This window comes from Pseudorca crassidens, chromosome 3 (assembly GCF_039906515.1).
Source record: "Pseudorca crassidens isolate mPseCra1 chromosome 3, mPseCra1.hap1, whole genome shotgun sequence".
Taxonomy (NCBI): Eukaryota; Metazoa; Chordata; class Mammalia; order Artiodactyla; family Delphinidae; genus Pseudorca; species Pseudorca crassidens.
In genome coordinates this window covers 129685001-129701126 of record NC_090298.1, presented here as the reverse complement: position 1 = coordinate 129701126, position 16126 = coordinate 129685001, and the positions used below count along the sequence as shown (strand labels likewise).

General features: G+C 46.0%; 1 protein-coding gene across 6 annotated transcripts in view; it reads right to left on the bottom strand.

Annotated features, from left to right (window-relative positions):
- Positions 1–381: 381 nt before the first annotated feature.
- Positions 382–16126, bottom strand: part of GRIA1 (glutamate ionotropic receptor AMPA type subunit 1) — a 311855-nt gene continuing 296110 nt past the window's right edge. For 5 of the 6 annotated variants that reach the window (XM_067732350.1, XM_067732349.1, XM_067732348.1 and 2 more), the window contains 2 exons: positions 10829–10963; positions 382–3282 (listed from right to left, as the gene is read on the bottom strand). In XM_067732350.1, the coding sequence (XP_067588451.1) occupies positions 3082–3282; positions 10829–10963 (336 nt within the window). In that variant the 3' untranslated portion in view covers positions 382–3081. The remainder of the gene's footprint in view (positions 3283–10828; positions 10964–16126) is intronic. The other variant, XM_067732351.1, reaches the window with a different exon arrangement.

Below are 16126 nucleotides of genomic sequence, written 5' to 3'. Positions count from 1 at the left end.
GTTTTGGTTGTGACCTGCACATCACAAATATACCTGGACTCCAACTTGGGGATGTCTGGAAGACATCCCCTGTGAGCCATCCAGTTCCCTAGGGGTACCGTGACCACTGCAAGTCGAACCCTGTTCCTTATGCAATTGGAACTATGGCCCTTGCAAACCAATACCATTCTGTCTTTTTGTTGCTGTTATCTTACTTGGATGAATAACTCACAATGATCTAGTTCATCTGAAATGAGTTGTTTGAAGAGCTGTTTGTGAGTCAGGAGTACTGGTCACCATTAAAAATGCACTGAACTTAGGCTTAGCAAGAAGAAAATAACAGTTTAGAGCTCTGGCTTCAGAAATGGCACAAAAATGGAATGGACAAATATGAAAAGTAGATAATGGATCCACAGTGATTTAATTCTTGGTGATATTTTCATTTTATGCAAATACCAAAAGAAAAAAAAACCTGGTTATTTGAAAGAAAAACAGGAACCAAGAAAAATATTTAGTGTTTGATCAAGCAAAAATCCTTTCACACATCTGCCAAGAGAGTTAAAACAAATAGAGATGTTAAATAAAAGGCCCAGGTACCAAAGAGCAAAATTTAATGAAAGCCAGAACTGTTAAGTATGGATTCCTGTTGAGAAAAATGTCAGTCTCTTTCAGAGTTTTCCCATTGCTCTATTTTTAAGAAAAGTGTAGTAAAAATACATAATACAAGTTAACTTTTTTCTTACTTTTGTTTTCCCCATCACCCCTCCATCGATGAAAAACATCTTCTGCTGGAGTCTTGGACCCCCACATAGCATAGACCCTCATTTCTAGCATTGGTGGTCTCTTCCTATCAGATCATGTTACTGGCGAGCTCACTGGCTGAAGAGGCATCTTACCAGGCCAAAGGCAAAAGGTCTTTGAAGCAAGTTGATGGTAGAGGGTTATTTCCAACTCCTCCAAAACGCAGACTTCCTAATGGTGGCTCATATCAGATTCTGCAGTGGTAGGTTAAGGGTTGGGAAGGATCTGGTGAGAGATCAAGGGATGGGGAGGACACCAGCTGGCAGTAGCAAAAAGTGACAATCCATCCTGAGGGTCCTGCTTCACGTACCATGCCCACATTGACACGTGAGAGACTGAACAACAACACTTGAGTTGAAAGGGCAAAGAGTTTGATGGTTCTTTGCTATGGCTGATGAAAGGAGGATGGAAGAGACATAGAGATGGTGGGTGTCCACAGAGAGAATCCACAGATGAAGCCAGTCATGGTGCCTCCACTTGTAGGTAGGCTCCAAAACCTTTCGTTTGTCAATTGCTAATGATAACCCGTAGCAGAGAGACTGGATAGAAGTGGGGAGCAAGGGAAAAAGCCAGAATATGGTGATCAATGAGAGCTGATGACACATGGCACGCACTGAATCATGCACCCAGGAGAGTGGCTGCTGGAGAGCTGGAAGCCGATCGCACCAAGAATGAGAGCTGGGATCTCCACGACAGCTATGTGCCTGGACACACCTCCCCAAGACCCCAGCCATAGTTGTAGTCAGCCTGGATTTCTCTCCATAAACCCTGTCACTTCTCCAATCTTGTTTTCATTCAGGTTGTAGTCACAAACATGGGCCTGTGGATTCTGGTCATTGGAATACAACGTCCTCATTCTTTCTTAGCCAGGGGGAAGGTTGGCCTCCTTGGGTGAGAAGTTGGGGTCAGGAATCTTAAGGTCCCCCCCCACAGTGTTATTATCAATGTATTCCATCTCCCTATCCTCCTTCAAATCATTCAGCCTGGGGCATTTTACTTTCTAAAGATGACAGGAGGTCATCTGGCTACCTGCTAAAACACCACTTTTATATGGACATAAAAAGTCAAGTTTCCTAGGTCACCAAAACTCTAAGTTTCATACTTGGTCTCTCAGTCGTAGGACAGGGCACACCGTGGAAGGTTCTATTGCTTGTGGACTTTGATGAAGCTTCCTCTTCCAAAGTTCTTCTATCAGCTTTCTTTTGCATTTAGCTTGTATAACATTTCCGCCCCCCCCCCCCACATCAGATGCTCTGAAGAGAGGGTCTGTTCTACAATGGGGTTCCTGCTCAGATGTCAAGCAAATGACAGGTGAGAATCAGGGGTGCTATCTCCCTGGATGTCAGCTCTTCTCAAGGCTCTACGTGGTTCAGGAGGCCAGTTGCCCTTCAGCCACCAGAGTGCCTTTAGGGCTTGAGCGTAGCAGAAGGACACAGTCCTTGTGGCTGAGCTTGACTCTGAAGAAGCACACTGTTCCACCTAAGGCCTATGAGATGGCTGTTACACATTCAAAGAAGCTTTATCTGAGCCTCTGGTAGTAACTTCACGAGTCCTCTTCTGACTGCACACCTGCCTTTACCTTCTCCGCCACCCTGGGTCTGAGTTGCTTCATACGTGTTCTCAACTAAATCAGTGCCTAGGCAGTGCCCTGTGTGTGGGAGGCAGCCCACTCCTGCAACAGCATCGGTCTCCACCCACGGCTTGGGGCCGAGGTGTGGAGGGGAATCTGGAGAGCTCCCATGATGAATTCGTTTGAAAATTGCTTTTTTCCTTTTGCTTGCTTGTCAGGTGGAACGAATCTTGAATCTCCAATCTGAAAACGAAACTAAAAACTAAACTAAAGTGGGATGGGTAGGGAGTTGGGAGTAAGAAGGAAAAGGAAGGGGCCTAACAGAACCTGCAAACCATGGATATTAATACGAAAAAATATATAGTGCACACACTAAGACGCATGAATAACCAAATTCAAAGAAAACAGGACAGCTTCCTCATTAGTGCGCCAGTGACTCCACGTTCAGAGACACAGGCTCTATGTAACAGGGTTATTCTCCCCTTATTGCAGTACAGTGTTATTTGTCATCCTCACTTAGCAAAAGGAAAAGGGTGAAAGAACATCAGAAAAGGAAAAGGGGCCGCAAAATGTTTTCTCAATTCTTCAGGAAAATCTGTTGAATCATCCTCCTTGTGGTCATGGTGGTTGGTGGCGGTGGCATTTCATTTTGTTGTTTTTGGCACTGAAGGGTTTGGGATGGAACTGGGGGAGCCTGGGCATACTCCCCAAGGGGTCTCCGTCCGCTCCAGTTACAGTCCGGTGGCTCCCAAGGGCATCCCTGAACTGTGGCTCATGCAGGGGATCGATTGCATGGACTTGGGGAAGTCATGGCTGACCACCCGGCCATTCTCTCCACTGCCACCACCGCTGGCTCCTGCCCCGCTGTTTCGGGGGAGTGTCGATGTCCGTATGGCTTCGTTGATGGATTGCTGTGGGATCAAACAGAAACCCTTTTCAGGAGGACCGGGGGTTCTTCCCCAGGTCCTTGGCAGTGATTGGCAAGGAGAATGAGTCAACAGTGGACTTAAAGTGTCACCCCACTCTCCTCCCCGTCCAACTTTTTTCCAAATGTGTAATGCTAGTCTTGACTTCCCTCGAACCCGCAAAACTGTTTTGTGGCCCTGGACAAGTCTGATCCCCTCTCTGGACCTCACGTGCTCTTGGTTTAGTAAGGTGTGCTGGATTGGGTGATCTCTAAGATCCTTTCCTGTTCTTATCTTCTGTGATTTCTAAAGGTACAACAGAGCCATGGTAGTATTGATGATAATAAACATAGCAACACGACCAAGTAGAAGACTCTAGAAATGGGGTTTAGGAAACTTGGGTTTTAGCCCTGGTTCTGACATCAGCTAGTTGTGTGACCTTGTGCTTGTTTCCTTATCTCTCTAGACCTTTTAAATCTCCATGTTTGTCAAAATGTAATTATCTATGCACCTACTGATTTTATTAGCAAGAATGGTACTATACTGCATGAAAAATGAGTTGAAATGTTAACAGAAAATTGAGGGTGTATCACTGTTAGCTGAAAATTTAAAACTACCTCTGACCAGAGAAAAATGCTATCCTACCTCTAGCAGTATGTGTTAAGGGAATGTCGGACTTGTTTGAATAATACAGTCAGCATAATGTAATTGGAAAGAAGCATGTGCTAAAGAAAGTGAGAATGAATTCCAAAGATCAATATCTGCACGTCATCTGCTTCCCATCAGCACATGTAACCTGTCCTTCTAAACCGACACATCAGATCAGTGCTACTGATTTGTGAAAGCTTGTGACTTCTAGAGTGTTGGAATTCTAGATGTGAAAAGAACTCCAGTGATCACCCCAGGATCAGATGAGTTAGAGAGAATGCTCGAGACCACAGTCTGTAATTAGAACCATATCCTATTAGACAAGAGGAAGTGTTCTGTTCCAAGATCCTTTCGAGAAAGAAACTTCATGCATGAAATTTAAACCCTCTTCCTATCACTTCCAACTTCCCGTTGAAAGATACCTATAGAAATTTTGAGGTAGGGCTTAGTTTCTTGGTGGGAATCAACACAAAGGAGAATGAGTTGAGGGGTATGTGAGTTGAGAGGTTTCTTTCTCTAAGATCAGCCTACCCATCCTTCAAGACTCAGTTTATTCCTACCTCCTTGAAGTTGTCTTAGACTGCCCCAGCAAGTCCTGCCCCCTACCCCTGCCAGTACTCATGCATTATATATTTGCTCGCAATGATTCTGCTTCAGGTATGTAACTTCTGTCTTCTTTAAGAGAACTAAATGTCTGGAGAAGGGCAAGGGCCGTGTCTTCTCAATCCTTAGCTACCTGCCAGCGTGTCTAGCATGTTGTTAGAGGCCCCATAGATATCCTTGAATTTGTCTAAGAAAAGCCGAACACATAGGGCCATTCTCAAAAAGTTGATGGCTTCCTCTTTTGCACATTGGCGTGATTCTAGTGATCAGAGAAATCAGTCAACCTGCTGTGGCCTCACGGATGTAAGCAGGGCAGTTTTGACCCAGTTGTTACTCTTTCTGCTATACTATGCTGGGAGGATCCTCTTATTACTGGCAGTTCTGACAGTGTTTTAAAATATTCTTTCTTTTAAAAAATCCATGATTCAGACAGATCTGCCCCATATGATGCTCCACCCACATGGGTTCTGTCTCCTCTTCAGACTCCTGGATGTGATTAATTTACATTCTGCCTGGTTGTCCTTCACTGAAGAGGAAGTGTGACCTGGATAGCATTCTTCTAAGTCAGGGTCCCATAAACACCACTGTGATGCTCTATGGGGGAAATGTGAAAAGAAAACATGATGAATCCATGGTTACTTATTCTCACTTTTAAAATGTTGAAAAGAAAATAACGACTTATTTTTGTGTGTGGGCAGTGTGGAACCTTCTATGGATTAGCTTGGAATGTCTATCTTCTGATTTTCCTTTGCCACACCCCTTTAATTAAAAAAAAAAGTTTAAAGTTCACACAGATCACCCTGGGCTTTGTTTCTCAAAAGATCTCACCTATTTCCGTAATATTCCATGGAAGTTGGTGGTACTTGACAAATTCACCGTAAAGGAGAAGGCTGGTGTCATAATCTATTGGTGCCTATCAAAATCTGAGGTAATTTAGCCAGGCATGTAGCTAAAACCCTCCAAGTTCATGTCATTGAGAATTGGTTTTCAAGGAAGGTGAAGGATTCTCAGAGGTCACTGACTCCATACTGACATTGATGGTGGGGATTACCTACTTACTGGTTTTCTTTCTAATCTCAGGAGAAGGGAGGAATAGAGTCAAAACTTTGGCGTGGGAAGCACTGCTAGAAATGACTATTTCACTAGTTCTCAAACTTGGCCACACGTTGGTATCATCTGGGGAGTTCTGGGGAAAAAAAGCACTGATGCCTGAGACCTACCCCAGGGATGCTGACTTAATAGATATGGTGTGTGGCCTGGACATCTGGAGTTTTAAAAACTCCCCAGGTGATTTTAATATGCAAACAAGGTGGAAATACACTGATGGAGTTGATTTCACTTTATAGAGAAACTGAGGACTTGTTTCAAGTTACAGTTATCTGTGACCTAGGGTCAAAGTGGATGACCTCCTGACTGTGTGTCCTCCTCCCCCCCCCCCCCCCCCCCCCCCCCGTAGCTAACCAGTCGTAAGCTGATGTCATTTCTCCCCTTGCCTCTAGGAACTGAGGTTCTCTCCTGTCCATCCTTGACATACCAGCCATTCTTTAAGTTCATCCTTATAAGTTGTTTTTGAAACTGATAGGGAGAAAAGGGTGAGTGAAAAGTCCAACCTCAAAGTCCCCCAAGTTGGTGCTTCAGAGACTCATTTCTCCAGCAGTGATTACGTCCTAACTTCTCAGCTACTTGCTTTTCTAAGAAAAGTCTGCCCAGCCTCTGCATGTCATAGAACAGCCTAATAAAAGCTCAGCCCTGGGTGATGACCTCATCCTAGCATGCCTGCTGAGAGCCAGAGGGACCGCCTGCTGTGGAGGTTGCCCCCCTCCTCCGCCTGACCAGGTCACTCAGCTGTGCGTTAATTGCAGGGAAATGTGCAAAGCCTCAATGTGTGGTTTCCACACAGCCCGTGTCAGCACAGCCACTACAATTATGAAAAGTCAGTAGGCTCTCCTGGGGGTGGGAGTGGCTGGGGATTATTTCTTTGGGGGAGCAAGGTGGTGAATAATAAACACCCTGGTTGTCCTTAATATCAACTAAGCGCTCAGGTTCCTGTCTGTTTTCCTGGGCAGAGGGGAGGGACAGGGCATCTGAGACTTTATTCAATTTGGAGTATGTATTGGGTTTTATATTTCTGCTACTGTATGACAGTTTCAATTATACTGAAATGTTGTGGTCGCCTGAAGTCCCTCTCTGAGTCCCCAACTCTCCCATGCTCTCCTTTTCCCTCAGTCTTCCTGTGCCCAGTCTCCCTGGCTTTCCACTCATTTCTGGGCAAGAGTTCTGGTCTTTGGCTCTGTGATACTTGTGCATCCTTTGGTAGCAATTATCTTCCCCTGGTTAATTCTTTTCCTGTTTCAAGTCTGTTAAACATCAGTTTTTCAGGAAAGCCTGTCTGTCCTGCCTCACACTCCATTCCCCGATCAGGACTTCAGAGCATGGACCTTTTTCTTCAAACACTCATTGAACATATACGTATTTGCTTGTTTCTGCCTTCCAATTAAATTCTCAGCTTCCTGAAATCAGAAGTTGTGCCTGGTTTGTTCCTGACTGTATCCCCAGCGCTGAGCAATGCCTAGCAGGCAGTGGTGCTCCATATGTCTCTGTGGAAGGACTGCCTGCAGGGTGCCCTCCCGCCATCCCTGTGACACTTGTTCTGTGTCCTGCTCATGTGACATCGAAGGGGAAAGGGTCTCAATAATGCACAAGCAAAGGATCACGTCCCATGGATGGCCTCAACAGCTAGATCAGGCAAACATAAGGATAAGGACTGCATCTTATTTGTCTCTGCGCTGTGCGCGGGGTTTTGACGGGAGGTAGCAGGTGATAAAAATTATCTGTTGCCATGTGGTTGGAGAGGAGAGAGAAATTTATGAGAAGTAGCTTGGCTGGTACCAAGAGCCCAGGCTTTGCAGGGGCCGTGCTGGAGGTCTAATTCCTGTTCCTCCAGCTCCGAGCTTACGTGACCTTGTTGGAAAAACTACTTAGCTTCTCTGAACCCGTATTTCTTCATCTGTTGAATTGCAAGAACAGGGTTAATGAAAGTGTATATAAAGTGCTATATAAAGTGCTTTGAACATGGAAGTTACTGAAAAGATATCTTTCCTTTATTCCTTCCTTTCTTCTCTCGCCTTCCTTCCCTTCTTTCTCTTTTCCACCCCCTCTTCCTCTTTCTTCTCTTTTTCATGCAGAGTGGGGAAGGGCTCCTTATACACTCTTGAGAAGTAGGAGGCTGATCATCAACTAGGTTTAGGGGCTCCAGGTCTTAAGAGTTGGCCACATACTGTGACTAAGGAAAGAAACAAGAGGGAAGATTCTTGCCAAAGGCCCTGGACACTGTCATTGTGGTCCACTGTCTGAGGCTGGAGGCTGCACTTCTGGAAGGAGTTAATCTGCCTTTGGAGAAGGCAAAGTACAGAATGATAAAGAGAACTGCAAACCTGGAAAGTCTGAGAGGCAAGCAGAATGTGATCACTTATCTCCTTTGGCTAAGAGAGAAGTTGATGGAGCTTTGAAAATTAAGGGTTGGGTTAACTAAATAAGGACCAAAGAGGCATCTTTTTTGCAGGTGGAAGATTAATAATTCTATTAGGAGCCTCGGTGAGTTGGACAGAAGTTATGCCAACCGATGGAATTAACTATAGAAGATTGTGATGAAAGACCTTGCGTTAATGATTCCAAGAGATCCTGATGTTGGCTCCTGAGAAATTCAATATTTTCTTTGGAAAGGGAAGGGTGAGAATGTCTCCCAGAAGTTGTGACGTGATTCAGTGGCCTCTTAGAAGGATTCTTGTCTTTACCTGAATGTTGTGACTTCAGCAGTGAAGGTCAACATTGTACAGGTTTAAGAAGATCTTAGTCATTAGCCACCCTGGTACCACCACCTGGCACTGACTATGATTAGTGGGACATGGTCATCCCATAGTAAGGGCCGGAAGTCCAGCTTTCCTGCTTGGGGATGCCTGGTCTCATCAGATCTTGGGAGTACAAACAGATGGGAACAAAAGCACTTTGGATGGTGGTGTGTGTGCTTCCAGGCTGGGCTGTTTTGATGCTTGTGTTTGCTTAACCTAACAGCAGCTCCTTCCAATGCCTCACTTCATCCTCCAAGAGATTTTCTCTAGATACAATTCCATGTTAATTTTTACTAATACCCTACGTATGTGGGATGCCCAAAGAGAAATCAGACACACCTTCTTACCTTAAGGAACTGACAATCTCTGTAGCTTAAAAAAGCCTAGGACATATAAGTAGGGGCTATAAAAGGGAAGTCTTAAGGAGGCTGTAGCTGGCCACTAATAATAATATATTATTATTATAAATTCTAGTTATTCTTATTTATTGAGGGCTTACTATGGGCCAAGCATTTTGCAGAGCCCTTTATATCAATTTTTTCATACAAACCACAACAGTTTTATGAGGTCTGTACTACCACTAGCTCCATTTTATAGAAAAGGAGGATCAGAGAGCTATTGAACCTTGTTCAAGATGACACAGTTAACATGAGGAACAGGCAAGATTTGTGGTCAGACATTCAGTCGCCAGAGCCTTGCTTTAGCCCCTACACTGCAGTATGTTCTAGGGGAGTTCCTACGATGTGTACTGGGCCAATCCTGCGACACTGGTTTGTGTCATGGCCCATGGGGAAGGTTTTGGAGGGTTGTAAAAGTTGTGCTCACCCAGTTCGTCTCCTGTTCCCCTTGCTGCCTCTGGAGTAAACTTTCCTCACTTTGGAGGGTAAGATAGGAGAGTCTTTAGGCTTATGTTTGGGATGGAGTAGGCAAAGAAAGCTTTTTAGGTTCTAGGAGACTTTGCTGTGTCCAGCCAAGCTCCTTGGAGGTCTACACTGCGTTTAGGATCTGAGGCCCATGCTTTTGCTGTGCTTTGTCCTTTCTAAGAGGACCTGGATTTGAGTGACCTGGTCAAGGGTAGGATGGAGGTGCTCCTAGGTTCCCTGGCTGAATACCATCACATTACCATCCCTTAATTATTCCTTGTTATTATATCTTGGGAAGTTGCCTTTTAAATGGGTCCTATGGGACAGAAGACAGGGAGAGGGATTGACCTGCATAAAGGCGCATGGGTGGAAAGCATGAGATTCTTGGAGAGCAAATCCTACCGATGAGTCCTCTTAGTCTAGTCAAGTGAAGGTAACAGCCCAGGGTTCATTGCTCAGAATGACTGTGCTTCTTTCCACTTCTGTTGGTTTGAATTGTAGAAGCCGCCTCTATTTCCTCCCTCCCGGATATCCCTGTAGGCCTTCCTCTCTATGTCACAGTTTGGTTCCCTGGGTAGTTTTTCTGTGTCGCTCTTTGTTAAAAACGCTGAAGGTTACAGATTGCGTCTTAGTGCTCTCTTCCTCCTCCTGATGTCTTGCTTATGTGTTGCTCACAAGAAGAACACTTCCTTCCAAAAATATTTTCTTACTGAAACTAAATGATGACATGTGAGGGGCCTTCAAGGCCATGTCATCCAAACTCCCTTTGGATACTTGAATCTATAGCCTTGTCAGGAATTATTCGGCCTGTGTGTGGACCTCCAGTGATGAGCTGCTTGCCGCTCATTGGGCTAACCCATCCCACCGTGGGGTAGGCAGCTCTGAAAAAGTAGATCTCACTCACTGTGTTCATATCTGTTCTCCATAGCTTTTAGTCCTTAGCTCTTGTCGTATACTTTGGGACCCCACAGAACTAATATGTTTTCTTTCCCCCCTGAAAAATCTTCCTGTTTTTACAGACAGCTCTCATCTCGTCCATAATTCTTCTCTTTTCCAGTTTAGTTGCCTTCAGCTATATTTGATGTAGTTTGGGGTCATCTAATTAACGTGCTTACCATTCTGGGGGCATGATCCGCTTTGCCAAAGTCCACCTTACCATATGGTGGCTAAGAAAAGACCTCCCTCACCGAGCATGGCAAGATCGTCCACCTTGTAGAGGGAGGATACCAACCCGCCCCCCCCGCCCCCATCTTGGGAGCTACACTTCAGTTAACGTGACCTCAGGGAGGATCTACCTTTGTAGCAGTCACTCTTGCCTCACACTATCTTGAATGCCCACTTAACCGCTAACTTTTCATCTCAGCCCCCCATCTCTGGCTGATGCATTTGTTTTCTCAGGCCTTACGTTTACCCTGACACGTGCCATCTTCTTTCTTCTCTCACCGCTGTGTCTTTCCCTGTCACCTTCCTCAAAACAGCTTCCTGTCATCCCATGCCTCGGGTTGACCTCAACCTCCTGCCACTCCCCACCCTTTTTAGTAAACGGACTCTCAGAAAACCCAGCTGTATCACAGAACAAGTTAGGAAAAAGGCCTGGGAAGACGATGCCACCTTCATCCGCTTGGATTCGCTACGCGATTTGTAGCAGAACTCGATTAAGGCAACCAGCATGGCTAGTCCAAGTCCTCCGATCAGGATGTAGAACACGCCGGCCACATTGCTGAGGCTCAGAGCGCTTGTCTTGTCCTAGGAAGAGGAGGGGGTGGGGGGAGAGTCAAGTGAGCCAAGGGGCTAGAGACCATCCAAGAAACAGCATTTTAACACACATACACTCAACCCCATCACCCTCTTTAACATTCACAATAGTTGGAAAGGCTTTGTGTTTATTGACAGTGTGTTAAACGTTTCCCAGGAAAAAATGTATGCATGTGCGAGCATATGTGTGTATAACAATTTTTCTAGCATCCCTGTTTACATTGAATGTATAGTTAGATTTCCCCTCCTCCCCAATGCACGTTTGAGGGTGGGAAATGACACAAGAAGTCAGGGCAGCTTCTACCAAGATCTGCACGCTTGCGCTTACTCCATTCTTTCAGGAAACTGTGTCCCTTCCTTTGCAGCTCAGTTCCTGCCCCCCAACCCCGTGGCTGCTTCGCAACGCACTGGCCTTGCTTATTGTTTATGCCTGTGAGTGTTTTTCTGCGAGTTGGTACTTAAAATGAACTTTCTCCTAGATGTGCATTTGAATTCAATTTAATAAGACAGTTATTGTATGTATAATAAAGATCAACAAATGTATACCTTTAACTTACTGTGCTGAGTCCCAATTGAGGGAAAAAGAAAACTGTGGGGCTTGTAATAGAAAAAAGGCACTGAGATAGAAAAATGGCTCTATTAAATCCTAGTAATTATGCTTAATTGGAGTCATTTTTCTCGTGGAGGTGCTTGCTGAAAAACACTGGAGGCAGACTCGGTAGCTGAACTTAGAAAGCTCTGTTGCCTGGGCTAAAAGATCTCGCACTGGTTCTGCATGAACAGGATCGTGGAACAGGGTACTTAATTCCTAGGGTCCTGGGGACAAGTGTCCATGTTCAGTAGGAGGTGGACAGAGCTCATTTCGTGGAGCCTGAGAAAGGTCATCGGTTAGTGAGACCAGACCTGAGTTCTGTCACCTCTAGTGGGGTTCAAAAGTGGGGGACTGAGAGACATCTCCCCAGGTGGTGAGAATAACCAAACAAAACCGCTGGTCATGGGAGAGGGTAATGGCTTGGGGAGAGTGGGATCAATCAGACTCTTGACACAGGCAAGAGAACATCTTTAAATCTTAGAAGCATACTCATCCCCAGATGTCACAGTGGCTCGAACACCTTTGTTTATATTGTTTGCTCAGGTACAGATTTCTCATCAAATTAAAATGAAATGCACGCCTCAGCTGGCACAGGCACGTGGCATGGTTGGGAGGTTGGTTGGTGGCACTGGGTGGGATAAAGCTTTTACATCTCTCCATGTGTTCTTTTTCAGGTGGGGTTGTAGGCGAGCCACGCAAAAGGTGAAATATCATGTCCTAGGGACTCCTCTGACATCTGCCTATTGGAATCTGGGCGTGGGGAAAGGGGCCAGTAATTGACCAAGTCAGTGGCCTCTGCCCTAGTTCTACTCGGTGCATTGTACAGGATTCAGCAGGGCTGAGCTTGGGGACTGCAGCTGGCAGATAGCAGCATCCCTTCCCTCCCCAGAAGCAGCCTGGGCCAGCAGAGCTGTAGGATTATCTAAAGCATACCCCTCTGGTGGCTTCCTGTATTGCTAAAGCAGATGGTTCTTGAATATGGGTTACGCTTGGCAAGGCATAGTCTGGCTTTGGAAGCAGTGGAAATGACTATTCAAAGGGGTAGAATTTCTCCTCCTCTGGTATCACGGCCTGATAAAGGAAATGTGCAAAAATGAGTTGGGTGCTTGGTTCAAGAGTTGGCTGAACAAATAAATTCCCACTTGGCCTGATTTTTCAGAATGCTCAAAATGTCTCCCTCTTCGTTGTTTGGGAGTTCTGTAATTCTGCTGGAAAGTAAGTCTTTAGAGTTCTTGGAGGACTTACGGTTTATAGAAGTTCCTATAAAACTCTTCTGTGTGGTGGGGAGGCATGTCAATATCTTATCAGCTCACACCTTAGAGAAGAGTGGTTGACAGTGAAGCTCAGAGAGAATGGATGGGGAGCAGGCCTGGGGGAAGGTGGTAGACAAGAAGGCCGGGAGGAAAGGCTTGAGTCCCGCTGACTTCACCAGCTGATCAGCCTTTCAGTAGCTGAAGTGCATCTTGCCTCCTGGTCACCAAAGTGGTTTCTGTTTCCCTCCTCATGGTCTTTTCAAGTTCACTTTGGTTGTGGATTGTCTTCAAGGATAAGGGAGTGGTGGGCATCTTTTTTTTTTGTTACTGTCTTCAAAAAACCTTAAGAGGCCATCTGCCTCCCTGAATGTAAAAGGTGGAATGTCCATTTCTAATATATCTTGGAAGGAAGTGTGGTCAGATCTTCATAGGGAAGTGAGAGTAGGAGGCATATTCTATGTATCTGCAGAAGGAGGAAGGTCCAATGACTGAGAATTTGATTGTGTCTGGAGGTGGAGAGCATCCCTCACTTCTGAAGGAGGTCTCTCTGGTCCATGGGGATGGCAGTGTATGTTGGTGAGGGGACATATGCCACACAAAGAGGACAGCCAGATGGTATGGGCACTGCCACCTCTTGCAGGACACAGTGCTACTGATCCTTCTTTATGTTCACACAGTCCTGGGAAGACCTCTAGAATCAAGGGAGCACCTGGGCCCTATCACCACCAGTGTCAGAAAGCAAACTTAGATGAAGCCCTACTGTCTAAATTTGGCATAATTGGATAGGATTAGAATGAAGGGCTGGTCCTGGTGTCTTCTTAGCTCACATGGTTGAGGAGTTTACATTTAGGCAAGGTTTCTAATTTCCCTTATGTGCGCCGTTGGCTTTTTTTTTTTTAAACATCTTTATTGGAGTATAATTGCTTTACAATGTTGTGTTAGCTTCTGCTGTATAACAAAGTGAATCAGCTATACGTATACATATATCCCCATATCCCCTCCCTCTTGCATCTCCCTCCCACCCTCCTGGAAGCCCAAGGCCATAGCCTTCCATTGAGCTGCCGTTAATGACTCTCTTCGACTACCTCTGTTGGAATACGATGGGTATCCTGGGGCAGGAACAAAAATTCCTTTTATTTAAGGACCAGAGCTCTGATTCCTCTGTATCCATATAAGAGGGGACTTTCTGACACATTTGTGTACAAACAGCCATGTTCATGTTTCATGAGGAAGCTACATGCTTCCCAGCTTTGACCAGGGAGGCGAAAGACAGAATCCTAGTCTCCCTGAGCACCCTCTGGGAGACCCCATTCTCTTCCCCTCCCTTAGCAGCTGCACTCCCCAGAGCCAGGCAGCTTGTTGGTGGGTGTGAAAAACTCACAACTTATCTTCTGCCAGGAGCGGGGAGAGTGACAGTACTGAGGAGAATGACAAGTGCAAAGAAAAACAAAAATCCCATCTTTCAGAATTGTTGGGCTTGTTGTTATGGTGACGAGGCCCCTCCCTTCATCTGTTCCCCTTAACCTATTGTCTTGTTTTGTCACCTTCCCCGTGTGCAAGAGAGATTTTTTTCTTTTTCATATTTTTCCTTGCTCTTCCCACATAATGGGGGACTGTCCCAGGCTCCCTCTGTGTTTCTGAGCTAACATCCCTTCCAAGAATGCAGAGATGGGTTAAATCTTCATGGGCAGGGTTGAGCCAGGTCTGAGGCAGAGAGACTTGATGCTTTTTAATGGCGTAAGTAGGAAGTTCAAAGGAGAAGCCAAGGTCTTTGGCCATAAGACCAGTCCCTCCTATGGAGACTGGTGTTGCCCATCACGTGAGGTCTACTAAATCTGGACCAAGCTTCAGCTTTCTCCAAATGCTTCCATTCCTTCTTTTCTTCCTGGTGTGAGAGTTTGAACCCCCAAGAAGTAAAGGCTGCAGCTTCTGTTTTCCTCTGCTTTCCACAGATTTTCTGATGTGTGTACAGCTGAAGTTTTAGGGGCTCTTGGAATCCATCCCATGCTGAATCTGTAACCTGACTTTGCCTTTCAGGGCCATGAGAATAGTCCAACCCTTCTTCTTCCTATTAGCCTTTCTGCTCCAGTAGGCTTTCTCTTGTGCTTTTCCAAACCTTATAGTTTGGGCTTAGGTGCCATTTTCCTGAGTGGTTGGTTATTTCCTGGGAGTGGAGACTCAGTGGTTGGCCAAGCTCACTCACAAGCGAGGACCAAAGTGGAGGAGTTATGGGAAGGTGGATTTGATTGAATTAAAGGAAGACCTTTCAAATCAATAGAGCCGTCCAAATGTGGAATGCCCTGCTGTGGAGAGTGGTGAGTTCCTCAAACATGGATGCATTCAGGAAGTAGCTGACGAGTTCATCTAAGGGATTCAAGCACTGGACAGAGAGTTAGACCAAGTGACTTTGGACATTCGTCCCAACCCCCAGAGATGCGAGGCAGCTAAGGAGTTCCTAGAGGGCCTGGGATCATGTCTTTTATAAGTTCTCCCTAGAGACTAACCTCTTTAGGGGATGCAAAAAAAGAACTCATGTTAATTGGCAGCTTCTGCTGTTCCGTTTCCAATCTAGGCCAGTTCCCCAGCCTGCATAATTTCCCCAAGAGCAACACAGGATGAGAATTGGCCCATTGTACTAATAATTGGCAAGGCAGATTCTGCGAAAGTGAGGGCCGTGGGGGCAGCTCTTCTCAGCAGCGTGTGCTCAGGGACCGGCTCCTGTACAGTGCACCGCAGAACCTCCTGACTTGAAACCAAACTGCAGCAGAGAGCTCAAGGAGTCCATGTGGGTTGTGGAAGGGAACCCAACTGCTGGTGGAGGCCTCTTCCCGAGTGGGAGGTATTTTCCAAAACAGAGGCACCAGTCTGAGGGTCAAGTGGGTGTCTGCATAGGGGGCCTCTACCCCCTATGAACTATCTGCCTGGACTGTGCATTGGAGAGCTGGGGTCTTGTGTGTCCGAGGAAGCTAGCGGAGCTTCTGGCTCATGACCCCAGGGACAGTGTTTGAAAGGAAGAAATCTTTGTTTCTGTCTGGTTCCTCCTCCTGGGGCAGTGATGGGAGATTTAGGATGTGTGGCTTAGGGACACTGGGCAGGGCCTAGGATGTTGCAACCTTTAGTCTCTGATCTGGGTCACTGCTGTATGTTGGATGTGTCATCTTGGAGCACACATAACTCCCAGGAGATGGATCCTGAAGTCACCGGTTCTCTCTAGGCCATCGCCTGGCTGCCTTACAGAGACTGGGAGCCCTGACCCTGTGCAGGATGCTCGGCTGGAGCCAAAAGTCTCCGTGGTTTGGGGGAGATGGA